The 13935-nt window shown below is 33.8% G+C and overlaps 4 protein-coding genes across 7 annotated transcripts; 2 read left to right on the forward strand and 2 right to left on the reverse strand.

Moving 5' to 3' along the window:
* Positions 1-2178: 2178 nt before the first annotated feature.
* Positions 2179-3565, reverse strand: LOC108825816 (16 kDa phloem protein 2). The gene is made up of 5 exons (XM_018599166.2): positions 3403-3565; positions 3028-3093; positions 2822-2948; positions 2603-2717; positions 2179-2486 (listed from the first exon to the last, which is right to left on the reverse strand). The coding sequence occupies exons 1-5, from the start codon at positions 3467-3469 to the stop codon at positions 2418-2420; spliced, it is 444 nt and encodes a 147-aa protein (XP_018454668.1). The 5' UTR covers positions 3470-3565; the 3' UTR covers positions 2179-2417.
* Positions 3566-6459: 2894 nt separating this feature from the next.
* LOC130494749 (bifunctional UDP-glucose 4-epimerase and UDP-xylose 4-epimerase 3) lies at positions 6460-8740 on the forward strand. The gene is made up of 9 exons (XM_056993401.1): positions 6460-6811; positions 7068-7117; positions 7219-7354; positions 7445-7546; positions 7643-7870; positions 7961-8042; positions 8129-8211; positions 8301-8392; positions 8548-8740. The coding sequence occupies exons 1-9, from the start codon at positions 6614-6616 to the stop codon at positions 8630-8632; spliced, it is 1056 nt and encodes a 351-aa protein (XP_056849381.1). The 5' UTR covers positions 6460-6613; the 3' UTR covers positions 8633-8740.
* Positions 8741-8808: 68 nt separating this feature from the next.
* On the reverse strand, positions 8809-10578 carry LOC108823829 (E3 ubiquitin-protein ligase At1g63170). 4 transcript variants are annotated; one of them, XM_056993399.1, is made up of 5 exons: positions 9906-10578; positions 9719-9847; positions 9497-9629; positions 9256-9432; positions 8809-9155 (listed from the first exon to the last, which is right to left on the reverse strand). In XM_056993399.1, exons 1-5 carry the CDS (start codon positions 10352-10354, stop codon positions 8979-8981), a joined length of 1065 nt encoding a protein of 354 aa, XP_056849379.1. In that variant the 5' UTR covers positions 10355-10578; the 3' UTR covers positions 8809-8978. The 4 variants fall into 4 exon arrangements, with proteins under 4 accessions (XP_056849379.1, XP_056849380.1, XP_018452613.2 ...); XM_056993400.1 differs by having other exon boundaries at positions 9256-9420; positions 9906-10573; XM_018597111.2 differs by having other exon boundaries at positions 9719-9838; positions 9906-10562.
* Positions 10579-11883: 1305 nt separating this feature from the next.
* LOC130499537 (replication factor C subunit 2) lies at positions 11884-13680 on the forward strand. Its single transcript, XM_056993691.1, has 7 exons — positions 11884-12110; positions 12259-12365; positions 12442-12543; positions 12617-12812; positions 12946-13074; positions 13167-13361; positions 13440-13680. Exons 1-7 carry the CDS (start codon positions 11949-11951, stop codon positions 13548-13550), a joined length of 1002 nt encoding a protein of 333 aa, XP_056849671.1. The 5' UTR covers positions 11884-11948; the 3' UTR covers positions 13551-13680.
* Positions 13681-13935: the final 255 nt, after the last annotated feature.

Raw genomic sequence — 13935 nt, forward strand, 5'->3', positions numbered from 1 at the left:
AACTCAATAAGAATTTTGTTTCTTTCCTTCTCTAACAAGATCCTACAATAAAAATACATCTTAGCTTAACTCATCCACATGGACCACATCAAACAACATTAGCAAGAAACAAGAAATTTCTTCAAAAAGAATAAGAAAGAGATGAAGCTTTGGGGTTCAAGATTATCGTTTCTAATCGTGGTGATCTTTTCTCTTCGCTGGACTTCATATCTCCTCAGACGCCCGCAAGCTTCCTAGCATGACGGCTATGGAGGAGTTCCAAGAACAGTTTCGGCAGGCAAGATTTGACGGTGAGAGAATGTTATCGGAAGGGAATACCGGCAAGAAGAACGATCAGATCTACGGAGTTTCAGTTAGGGAAGTTCCCGACGGTCCAAACCCGCTTCACAACAAATGATACGTTTCATATTATTAATTTATGCTAGGATTTTATTTGAGAAAGAAATTCTCAGTTTTCTGTCTCAACAAATGATCTCATGTATGATAGACACACACACACATAGAAACTTTGTAGTATTTTGTATTTAAATTTATTACATACAGCGTTCTTCAAATCATGTATCAGTTGGTTTTCGTTTTGTGGTAAGTAAATAAGGAAAATATAAGCTAGTTTCAGTTTATTGTTGTGACTATAATAAGGCATCTGCCATGCTATGAGTTTAAGTTTATTGTTGTGACTATAATAAGGCATCTGCCATGTTACTTTGTCAGAGGTAGTATTTTCCTAATGCCGTTTTCTATTTTTTTTTTTTCAAAAAAATTGAAGCTTTTATAATAGGGAGACGATATTTACGAATGAAAACTATACTTTCAAACTTCAAAATATTTTCGAATAGTTAATTTTGAAATTTCTTCTCAAAGAAATTGATCGGTCAACATGTATATATGAACACAATAACCAGAAGAATAAATAAGTAATATATTCAACAAACTGTATAATAGAATCATTGAACTGGACTTTGATAAATATAAAACAATCTTACATTTTGTAAATAAATTGATAATCATGAATTAGGAGTCAAAGTCAACAAAATAGGTAGACAGGCACAGCCATGCATTTGACCCCTTTTATGTCCAATATAATCAAAAACGTTTATCTAATCATAAAATCAACATGTTATATTCAGTTATATATTTTTTTTGTCTGCGTGGACATTTTCAAAGTATAACTAAAAGGTAAGAGGTATGATCAGCATCTGTTGGCAAAAAAAGAATCAGCATCTCTACGTAAGATTATTGAAAACCAAATTGTTGACGGCATTATAAAAGGCCGGATTAAAGCTTGTGTGTGTTTTCATTCAGAAAAAAGAAGTTAAATTTGGCCAACCTTTTTCAAAACTCTCTTTATTCTAATGGTGTAAATCATCTAACTATAACCTTAGCAGCCTGAGTTTGAATTGGTAGTATGCATGCCATTGTCTCAGCCTTTTTTCTCAATTAGCTTGTGGTTTTTAAAAGTCAGGACCGCTACTAATACTAAGAAGAAAATGAGAAAACAGACCTACAATTCAGAAAGTTTATGAAAATTCCGCTACTAATAGCAAGTTGAATTTGTAACAGTTTCCCTTGTGTGTGAATTTTATTAGAGTGTATACACTGGTTTAGTATGGTTAAGTAGAAGTAGTTGGTTTAGTAGTTAATTTGATTTACAATTGTGTTCAAGTAAACTCTTCTTTCCTCGTTTACATGTAATGAAGATATTTTCACAATCTCTTTCTCTCGAGCTTGATCACCTTGAGAGAATCTGAAAATTTGTCTATAGTTTTCTTTGTGTGTCTTCACTAACATGTAATGATTGGAAATTTTATGTTTTTTATTTTATCGTAGCCACAGTCACAGCCAAAAAGATTGCACCAGTTGGAATCACGAGCAACAACGCAGTGTCTACTTGAAGGTAAGTGGATAAAGAGTAATAAGAATAATACAGAGAAGTTTGTTGCTTAGTGAAAGTATACCGTAATTGAAGAAACATCGTTTCTCTACTGCAGATGAGGATATGAGTACTGGCAATAAGGAAGTCTCCTGATCCTACATGTGTGGTACAGGTAGCCAAAGTTCAAGCTTACCTTGTTGCGTGTCCTTGGAAACTAAAGAGACTTCCACAAGCTCTTAATATAAGAAAGAACTCGTATATGTATGTGCCTAATAACTTATGAAGTTATGATCATAAAACTAGAATTGAGAACAAAAATTCTTAAATACCAAAACAAGACTGAAACAAATTCTTGACAAACGAATCAAACTCTCGAGAGTTTTGAATTACTAACCGAACAGAACAGAACAATAACAATAATAAAAATAAGAATAAGAAGAAACTCTCTTAACAGAACTCTTTTTTCAAGAGGGAAGCCCTCAACATTTTATTACCAAGACTCAACAAATTAAAGTGTAACACACATTTGGTGTTTTTGATCTCTTTAGTAAGAAGCTTCAGAGTTTTTCCAGCCTCCATAAGACTCTTCCTCGAAACCCCTGCTTCGGTTTTCCTAACAAACAAAAAAAAACGAACACATTGTTCTTCAGCATCCAGACTTATCCTTAAAAGAAAAAAAGCAAATCAAGAACGATGCAAGACATCATTTGATTGTTTGTTTGTTTATACCGAAGGTTTGAAGGATAGTCCGATCCAGATCTCGCCTTTGAACTCTTCATCCTTCACAACATTGTATGCAGCTGGTGGGATATCCCCTTCCAGGAAAACCGCCTCCAATGGAATACTGCATTGTTTTCAAAAACAACTTATTATCTCTTCGATTAGCGTCTAAAAACCATATATCTTATTAAATCTGATCATATGGTTTACATTGTAAGAAGATCTTACGTTGCTTCACCAAGGGGATCATCCTCTGTGCCAACATCTGTGTCAAAGAGTTTGGCTTTTAACTCTGTAGTTCCTTCAGAGACATTGAAGATAAATGTCTCATTCCATTCCGGAGTTGTGCCTTGTCCTGCCAAAAAGACAAGATTCATTTATTTATTTTTTTAAGTCTCGAAACACAAAGGATCTTTGATTGAGAGAGAACTGACCTGATGCAACATTGCTCTTCTGATCTTGAGTCCGGCAAGTGAGGAGCACATAAGGATCCATGCTATCTGTTTTTTTAAAGCCAGCACGAGTCAGTCAAAGAAGATGCAAACCCATCTTTGATCTTAAATCTTAAAGATTTATATAAATCTCAAATAGGAATGTGAATCTTGTTATCAAAGTTTTCATAAAACAGATCCACAAAAATCCGATTCATTGGAATATCAGAGTGGGACTACCGTTTCACAATTATTAAATCTTTGATCCCAAAAAGGTCGAAACGTTTAAACACGTGAACACACACATTCGCAATTTGAACACGTTTGAGACAAAACCAATCAAACATCAGAAAAGCAAGTGATTGTATGAAAGCTTACTCAGAAAATCAGAATCCTCGAGACCTTTGGCGCTGACAAGAACAACTTCAAGCGTTCCATGCGGCATTTTTCTTCTCCTTCTTCTCTTCTGATCTTTTCCTTCAAAAGAATCTCAGAGAAAGTGAAAGATTCAGATCCCCAAAAGAGAGGTGTGAGAGGCTTTTGTCTGATTGGTTGGTTTTGTAATAAATCTGTCCTTTTCAATTCTATAGATCGTTTTCCTGCACGACAAATGGAAATTTATTTATTTATTTTTTGATCAAATACAAATGGACGATTATCACTGAGAACACACTCACAAACATTATCGAGACAAATTTTGCATTGCAAAATATGGATACCATATTGTCCACAAGCTATTTTAATGCCTATTAAGTATTTCAAAATATCCAAATTCATTCATGTGTAAATAATATTTTAACTGAGTGATAACTATAAAGTTATCTCGAATCGTCACTAGATCATTGACATATTACCACAAACCCAAGTTAATAAAGAGTAATTATATCGTCTGGTGGAGGTTTCATATAGATTTTCTTTTTCAAGATCAAGATATTTAAAAACATTATGAGCATCCATTTGATAAAATTTTCAATTTTTATGGTGCTATATATTGTTTAATTCTACAAAAATATTTCTTCGGTATCTTGTTTGACATTATGATTATAATAGTATGTGAGTTTATATATTATGTACTTTTTTATTAGTTGTCGATAAATGCCAAAATAATCTTAAAATGTTTTGGTACCAAAAGTTCATAATTTAAAATAATCAAACAGAGAGATACTCTCAAATATGAAAATGAAAGATTTTCAATTTATATGTTTTTCATAGATTATAATTTTAAATTTATTTATTTATAATTTAAATTTGGAAACAAAATATGTTAGGACTTTTGGATATATCATTAAAATAAAAAGTATTATACACTTGAAAAGAAAGAAATTCTTAGAACTGAGTTTGGAATTGTAGCCAATAACGTTCCATTACATTTTAAAATTGTGTTTAACTACCGACGTCTAATTGGCCTAATGGTAAAAGATTTTTATAAAAAAAATCGTGTTTAACTATGTTTAGCATCTAATCGTATCGGTGTATTAAACTCACATTTTTGTTGCAACAATTAACAGTATTGAACTGGTTTGATTTAAAATTCAATATATTGTTTATCCCTTGGAACAGCCAACAAAACTGCTATCTGATCCTTTTCTCTTGGTATATGAAAATTTTGAAGTCCGAAAATTTTCTGTGAAACAATACTACCTCCCTAAGCTTCATAGAGAGACTCGACCATGATTTAGGATCCGGAATCATCAATATATTTGGTCGTCATATCTTTATAAGATAGAAATAAAGATTTTGACATTTGTCATCATTGATCGTCATTATTATTGTTATTGATAAAAAAATTAAAAGATATGACATTAAGATTAGGCAATTAAATTTAGTTTATGTAACTTATTATTCAACTATTTAGAAGGTTAATTAATGGTGGTAAAAGATCAAAATACCATTAATAAAAATAATAGGATATAATTAAATTTAGTGACAATTTGCATAAATCTATACTATTGCTTGAGAAATGATTTAGTTTACTTATCATGTTCTCCATAATTTTATGTTATTTTGCTTTTTTCATATTAGTTTGCTTATTTATTATGTTTTATTAATTTTAGAAGTTTATTTGTCATATTTCCATAATTTTAGGCTGAGTCATTAGTTTTAATAAATATTTTTCAAATTGTTAGTTTTAAACAATTTTAGTGATGATTTAATAAATATTTTTCATTATATTCAGGATAATTATTAATGGGTATTATCAAATCTTAACAATAAGTTTATAGCTATTTTCATCTTATGTTTACTTTAATATATCATAAAATATTATTTATTTATTATTATTTTAAAGGAAAATTTCTTCTTTTTTTGTGTCATGGAAGAGTTATATTTTGTTTGGTCTATACTTTATAGTGCTATGAATTTCATTGATATCAGTTTACCAATAAAAAAAAACTATAAGTCTAAGGAATACAATATCTTGCTATGATAATTAAAAACTCAGATTTTACTAGAAATATACAATTTATTACTTTAATTAATAATATTTTAGTTAAATAGAAGTATGTTTTTAATTATTGTAGATTTTACTATAAGTTCCAATGAAGAAAAAAATTATATAAAATGTAATCAAACTAATGTTCGTAGGAATTATCAAAGAAGAAAAAAATGTTCAATCATCTATATACTATTATTTGATGAATAGAAGTTTTGTTTTCATAGACTATACTGATAATTGTAATTGTGGTTTATTTTGTAGATTAAAATATTATGTTAGTTTACAGTACTAATTAATTTAATACTTGAAACTAATTAAATAATTTAGACTCAAACAAAAGAATTATACTAAAATTAGACTTGGTTAGATATATATTAATCTGCACAAAATGTAAACTATCATCTAGTCCACAAGTCAGCTATCAGGATCTTTGGGGCTTGTTGCGAGGGTTAGGGAAGAGCCACGGCGGATCGATTCTTCGAAGATGGATGGACTCTTCGGAGATGGCGGTTCTTCGGAATGTGCCTCCTTACTGTCACTGTTTCTCCCTTCCGGATTGAATAATGAGTGGATACAGTGACTCAGACTTGTACACCGCAAAACATTATAAGTTAAAAAGTATTTTTACTTCTTTGTCAGAAACCCAAACATTATAAATAATCTAACTCAGGTGCTGAAAGTTATAGCCACAATTCCTTTTTCACCAGAACTGATTCGTCTCAACCATCTAATCACTTTTACAAAAAAGAAAACTTTCTTTGATTTAAAAGATCATTAATTATCTAAAAGTAGAAGACTAAGTTATCCGTTTATCCCACCAACTCCAATCCTCGTGGATTTGGTCTTCACTCGTTATCCATTAATCCAAAAATAGGTTAAGAACAGGCAAATGAATATCTTTTTTGTTGTTCAAACAAAATCTTTTTTTGGTCAAAAATGTGTTAAGTGTTAATATCATTTTCCTCGTCACTTATATAACGAACCTTCACGAGTTCTTTTCCAACAACATAAAAGAAACCATCAAAAAGGAGATTTCTCCATCTTAACCTCTTCCTTTATTCCGTTCACGGCTACGTTCTTATCTACTCACAAGAACCCCAACAGATCAATAAAAAGACTCTTACTTTCCCTCTCTCCCCTTGCTGAAAAAGATCAATGGGTTCTTCTGCGGAGCAGTGCATTTTGGTGACTGGTGGTGCTGGGTTCATTGGGACGCACACTGTTGTTCAGCTTTTGAATCAGGGCTTCAAGGTTTCCATCATCGACAATCTTGATAACTCTGTCCTTGAAGCTGTTCATAGGGTTCGTGAGCTTGTTGGTCCTGATCTCTCTTCCAAGCTTGAATTCCATCTGGTCAGTTACCCATTTTTCTAAAAAAGCTTTCATTTTTGTGTAACTTTTGGCTGGTTAAAGAACTGAGATTCTTCAATGATCTTTCAGTATACTTAAAAAGAGACAAAGAAATTAAATGAAATATACAGAGTATGACTTTTCAAAAAAAAATTAATGAAATATACTAAATTCTACATTTTTCTTGTTTGCTTGATCTCCAAGGAAAGTTTAAGACGTTGCTCTGTTATTAATTTATAGGTGTTTTGATTCATTGCAGGGTGATTTGAGAAACAAAGGAGACATTGAGAAACTCTTCTCCAATCAGAGGTAACGTTGAGACTTAAAATTAATGAATATATTTTTTTTTTTATTCAGGTGAAATTGATATTTGTCTAATATTCTGATTCTTCTTTGTGAGGGGGAAACAGATTTGATGCTGTGATTCACTTTGCTGGTCTTAAAGCTGTGGGTGAAAGTGTCGCAAACCCTCGTCGTTACTTTGACAACAACTTAGTTGGGACTATCAATCTCTATGAGACAATGGCAAAGTACAACTGCAAAATGGTTAGATATATAGAAACTTTCATACCTTTTTTGGTTAAATGGTTAGAATGATTCGCGTTGATAGGCTTATAAATTGTTTATAATATGCAGATGGTGTTTTCTTCGTCGGCAACAGTTTATGGCCAACCAGAGATAGTCCCATGTGTGGAAGACTTTGAGTTACAGGCTATGAATCCTTACGGTCGCACCAAGGTATTATTAGCTACTGACCACCTCGAATCTGTTTTGTTTTTGCATCCATAGTTTCATTTGTGACAGCATCGATCATGTCCATTTCAATTTGTGCAGCTGTATCTTGAAGAGATAGCTAGAGACATTCACGCGGCTGAGCCAGAGTGGAGGATAATTCTTCTGAGGTACTTCAATCCTGTTGGAGCTCACGAGAGCGGAAGGATCGGAGAAGATCCAAAGGGCATACCGAACAATCTCATGCCTTATATCCAGCAAGTTGCGGTTGGGAGATTACCTGAGCTCAATGTGTTTGGACATGACTATCCTACACAGGATGGTAGCGCGGTATAATTAACACATCTCGATAAATTAATGTTACTTTGGTTTGGATCTCTGATGATAGATTTGATGAACTAACATACATGTTACTTGCAGGTCAGAGACTATATCCATGTGATGGATTTAGCAGATGGACATGTCGCTGCGCTGAACAAGCTGTTTAATGATCCAAAGATTGGTAAAAGAACATTTAACTGTTTGAAGGGTTTGGTTTCATGGGTTTAGGGTTTTGAGAATGTTTGGTGTTTTTTATCTGAATCTTAGGTTGTACTGCTTATAATCTTGGGACTGGTCAAGGAACTTCTGTCTTGGAAATAGTTTCTGCTTTCGAAAAAGCTTCTGGCAAGGTAAATTTTTTTAATCCTTTCTTGATTTGAATGAGATGGAAGATTTGCTAGCTGTCGGAAAATGATATAAACAAAGATCTGTTATGCAGAAAATCCCAATGAAGCTATGTCCAAGAAGAGCTGGAGATGCAACAGCTGTTTATGCTTCAACTGAGAGAGCTGAGAAAGAACTTGGATGGAAGTAAGTCATTGGTTTTATATCATTTCCGCATATAAATCATACAATCTTGCTTGTGAATCAAGAACCATAACTTGAATAAGGGATTCATCCTCTGTGTTGAGATATCAAGTGAATAAGGGACTGATTCTTTGTGATTTTTTGTTTTGTTTTATTAGGGCACAATATGGAGTGGATGAGATGTGCAGAGATCAATGGAACTGGGCAAATAAGAATCCATGGGGTTTCCAGGAAAAGCCTTGAACCATCTTCATTTTCTCTTTTAAGTTTTTTCTTTTTCTTTCACCACTCAACATAAAGAATTGTATCGAACGAGTCTTCTTCCAGTTAATAAGAATCTACGTTAAACTGTACCGATATCAAGTTATCAACTAATCATGAAAACAAGATGTTGTCTTGTTGAGCAAGTAAAGTAAGAGCCAGAAGATGTTAAACAACATAACTAAACTGTGTATTACAATAACACAACAAGCAAAAGATAAAACTACGACTTGATCAATGTTTGAACTCTTTTTTTATTTCTTGGGTTCCCTCGCTGCTAATGTGATACATGTATCCGCATATTTGCAAGTTTTTTTCTTCTTCTGTGTTAGACTACCTCGCCATCTTCATAGTTGCTATTCTTGAGGATGTTGTATTTGCAGAGAGGACAAGTAGCGTTAATGTAAAGCCATTTGTCCACACAATTGCAATGGAAATGGTGGCCACAAGGAAGTTCTCTTAGCTCTGTCTCGTCTTCATAAACTGAAAGACAAATGGAGCATTCCTGTAGAGATTCACACAACAAAAATCCGGCTCTAGTTTGTCAAAAATCAAAAATGCAGGTTACTAACGGAAAGAGGAAGTGAAAATTTTGTGTGACTTACTGCATCTTCATGAGGAAGAGTATGTTGGAGGGGTGAATCTGTACCACATTCAGTCATCACTCCTCCTGAATCTCCTTTTGCTTGTTCTTCATCAAAAGTAGACACACCAACTTTTCGAAATTTGAATTTCGTAAGTTGGTTAATGTCTTCTTTAGAAGCTCCTTCCTGCATTTTCAACTGATTTCCATTATTATAAATATATCAAAAAGAAAAATCAAGTTTCTTTGATGAGGAGTGTTACCTGTTCTGCAACTGCATACAGAACCGCAATGATGCAAGGCAAGCAGCAGCAAACAGCAATGCCGATCACACAAGCCAGTGCAATGCAAAAAACCACAAAGAACACATCGAAACCAAGAAAGACTATACACAACCTTACAACCAAAACAAAACAAAAATAAAAAGCTATTTATTCAAACAAACTGAGAATTTTAAGAGATAAAAAAACAAAAAAAAAACAAACCAGTAAAGCTGAGGTGACCCTTGTGCTAGCTCTTGGCCACCAGAAGACACCCAGTAGAATCCAATAATCCACCATATAAACGACAACATTGTATTTGCAGACTCTAGATGCTTAGTATAACTGCAAACACTAATAAATCACATTATATCCCAAACACACACAAAAGCATATATAAAAGAACACATACCTTTTGCTTTCACTACAAGAAGAAGAAGGACTCCTGTTACTACTCCTCCTACGACACTCCAAACAGACACAGACCATATGCATCACACACTGCAACCCATACCCAACGGTCCAAACCCTAAGCGGCGTATTGGGCTTCTCATCGCTGCTGAGCACGAGTACAGCTGTCGCAACGGCGACGAAGGCGAGGTTCCAGACGAAATCAAGAACCACCACGGGCTTCGAGTACGCCCAATCGCTTTGCCTCTCCTCGAGCTCCTCCGCCGCTGTTTCGCGAACCAGCATCGACGGCTCTCTCGCCGTCATCGTCGTCGTCCTCCCGCTGCTTGCATGTCTGAGTAACCTCTCTGCTGCTTCTCTCAGGCCTTGTCTCCTCGCCGACCTCCTTCCACCACCACCTCCGGTTAAAATCAAAGGCCTCGCATCGTTCTCGGTTGTCTCTATTGGCATTTTTTTGTTTTATTTCAGCATTCGTCGAAATTGGTGTGTAGGATTATGTTATGACGATGGAGGAATTACAATCTCAGAGTCAAAACCGGAGTATCTAGGGGTTCGAATCGAACAGAGAAAGAAGATGAAACGCATTAATGGGAACACGTGTTTTATGTCTGAATTGAATTACAGTATACAGAATTCAAAATTTAATATTTATGTCTCTCCTTGGTAATCTCCAATATATTTTCCTATTTTTATTTCTAAAATATAATATTTTAAAAACAAAGATGAATTTCTTCAATATATTCTTCTATTTTTGCCTATATAAAAATATTTTCAAAAGATTTTATTTTAATTTTACAAGAAATACCTTATATTTATAAAAGTTGAAACCTAATCCTGTATATTTTTAACTTTTGAAAACAATTCATCGAATTATGAATTTTTTAAACTAAAATTTTATTAGAAACTATTATGTAAACAAAAATGTAATTATATTCTTACAACACTGTTTTTCTATAAAAATAAAAATAATTATTTAGGTTATATCTACAAAAATTTGGAAGTTAAAGAAGTATTTTGAAAATAAGAAAAAAAGTATAGAAAGGAATACTATTTCTTTCTATATAAATAGAAAAAAAGATAACAATCTCTAGTTTAGAGATAAAAATAAAGGTTAGATGAAACAATTTTATAGAGGTGAAAATATTAATACGTTGGAGATTCTATGTTGCTCAAAAAAAAAAGTTGGAGATTGTCAGCCAAACAAAAACGTGGGGGCATGTATGTAAAATACATCGAGGTCTTTTACTCCAAAGTTCAATACTTTGGTCCAGATTTCGTATGCTTCTCTTTTATAAGGACCTTTTAATGCAAACTAGATCTTGACCCGCGCTTTGGAAGCGCGGAATATTTTACGATGAAAAAATTCACTAATAACTTACCAAATATTTTGGTAATTTTTAAAGAGTGTGTATTTAAAATATTTTTGCATTTAAATCAGTGTTTTTAAATTCAACCCGATTGTGATTATACCAGTTAATCCGGAGATCTGACAATTCAATTTAAGTTTTTAAAAAATTCATATCAAAAAAATCACTAAAATCCGAGACTAACCGATTGAACTGATGGATGACCGATATGTAATATAATTTGATTTAAATTGTAATATTTTCATAATTTGTAATCTTATAATCCAAATTTTAAAGTTCATTATTTTGCAATTTATGAAATTATGACGTTTCTACAAAATTTTAAAAAGAAAATGATAGATATAAAATAACTAAAATTAATTATTGTATTGTTTGGAAACATTGATAGTAGTATAAAAATATATTGTTTGGAAACATTGATAGTAGTATAAAGAAATAAGTATATTGTTTGGAAACATGGATAGTAGTATAAAGAAAGGAACATTAGTGATTTAATGTAGGTTTAACTAAAGTATAAATGTGTATTTAATTTAAAAACTTACAAAATAAATGTTAGGTTCAACAGAATGTTTCTGTTTTAATAAGATAGATATTTCGTCGCCCTAAACTAGAAACCCTTGGGAGCAATTTTCCCTCCAAACCAGAAAAGAAAAATCCCCAAATCTCAATCGGTTACAATGGCGTCATCGTCTTCGAACAGTTCGGGAGGCGGTTACGAGATCCCGTGGGTGGAGAAATACAGGCCGAGCAAGGTGGTGGATATCGTCGGGAACGAAGATGCTGTCTCGAGGCTTCAAGTCATCGCTCGCGACGGAAACATGCCCAATCTTATCCTCGCCGTGAGTTTTTTACTACTCCTCTTCTCAATTGCACTCAGGAATTGGGTTTTGTCTCTTATCTAGAATTTTTAGTGTAAAGCTTGTCACTTTTTAGGGTTCACTGGAGAGACTATTAATTAAAAATGTGCTTTGTTTTAATTATATGTAGGGACCTCCTGGAACGGGTAAAACCACTAGCATTTTGGCTCTTGCTCACGAGCTTCTCGGCCCTAATTATAGAGAGGCTGTTCTCGAGTTGAATGCTTCTGATGATAGGTATGTATGTGATCCTTAGGTTGTTTCAATGTTCATTTCGTGTATCCCTCATTTTTTCTTTGTTATGGGTCTGTAGGGGTATCGATGTTGTTAGGAACAAGATTAAGATGTTTGCTCAGAAGAAAGTCACACTTCCTCCTGGCCGTCATAAGGTTGTCATTCTTGATGAAGCTGACAGGTTCGTCTCTACCTTTTTGACTTTGCTAACCGGTCAATTCTTTTTTAACTGATTCATTGTGATATAATATCAGCATGACATCTGGAGCACAGCAAGCCTTGAGGAGAACGATTGAGATCTACTCAAACTCTACCCGCTTTGCACTTGCTTGTAACACCTCCGGCAAGATTATTGAGCCTATCCAGAGTAGATGCGCTTTAGTTCGATTCTCTAGGTTATCTGATCAGGACATACTTGGCCGTCTCATGGTCGTCGTTCAAGCTGAGAATGTATCCATTCTTCCACTTTTCTCTCCTTCTATATGTTTGCAATACAATTAATTTATTATATCTCCCCTGTTTTGCCGTTGGCTCAGAAATCAAATGAAGCTAAGTTATATGATTGTGTTTTTAAACTCTCAAGGTTCCTTATGTACCTGAAGGCCTTGAGGCGATAATCTTCACAGCTGATGGTGATATGAGGCAAGCGCTGAACAACTTGCAAGCCACATTCAGTGGGTTCCGCTTTGTCAATCAAGAAAACGTCTTCAAGGTTCGATAAAAAAACCTTAGTTCACTTTTCTGTATCATAAATTATACATCTCTCCACTTATTTCCTCCTCTCTTTGTTTTTGTATGGTTCAGGTCTGTGACCAGCCTCACCCGCTTCATGTCAAGAACATGGTTCGAAATGTGTTGGAAAGTAAGTTCGACGATGCTTGTCACGGCATGAAGCAGCTATACGATCTAGGCTACTCTCCCACCGACATTATCACAACGCTTTTCCGTATAATAAAGAATTATGATATGGCTGAGTATCTGAAACTGGAGTTCATGAAGGTATATACATCTGTTTTCTTCTTACCATATCTCAAAACATCATCATACTTGTCTAACACCAATTTTGTGTGTTTTCAGGAAACTGGGTTTGCTCATATGAGAATCTGTGATGGAGTTGGATCATACCTCCAGCTATGTGGTCTTCTTGCTAAGTTGGCCGTTGTTCGTGAAACAGCGAAAGCAGCTTAGGCCAGTTAGATTCCCCACTTATCACCAGTAATGAACCTGTGACTGGTTTGTATGTTTAATTCGAGTTGGTTAACTCTCGGTTGTTTGACAGTTTGGATAAGATCTTGCAATGCAAAGCTTTTCGAAAACATTTCCTCCACCCCCTTGAGATATTGCAATGCAATTTGTCTTTCACCAGGTGAGGAAATATGTCTGATCCTGAAGAAGTGGTCTCCGAACTTTTTATTTCTTTTGCAAAAATACAATTTTGGATGAATAAAAAATTATTATGTTATTAAAATGTTATAAATTTTTGGGTCAACTGGAGTTTCTCGCCATAACCTCAAAATCAAAATAAATGATGCTCTAATATATGAGCAACTTCAAAATCAAAATAAACTAGAGC

Source organism: Raphanus sativus, chromosome 9, assembly GCF_000801105.2.
Source record: "Raphanus sativus cultivar WK10039 chromosome 9, ASM80110v3, whole genome shotgun sequence".
Taxonomy (NCBI): Eukaryota; Viridiplantae; Streptophyta; class Magnoliopsida; order Brassicales; family Brassicaceae; genus Raphanus; species Raphanus sativus.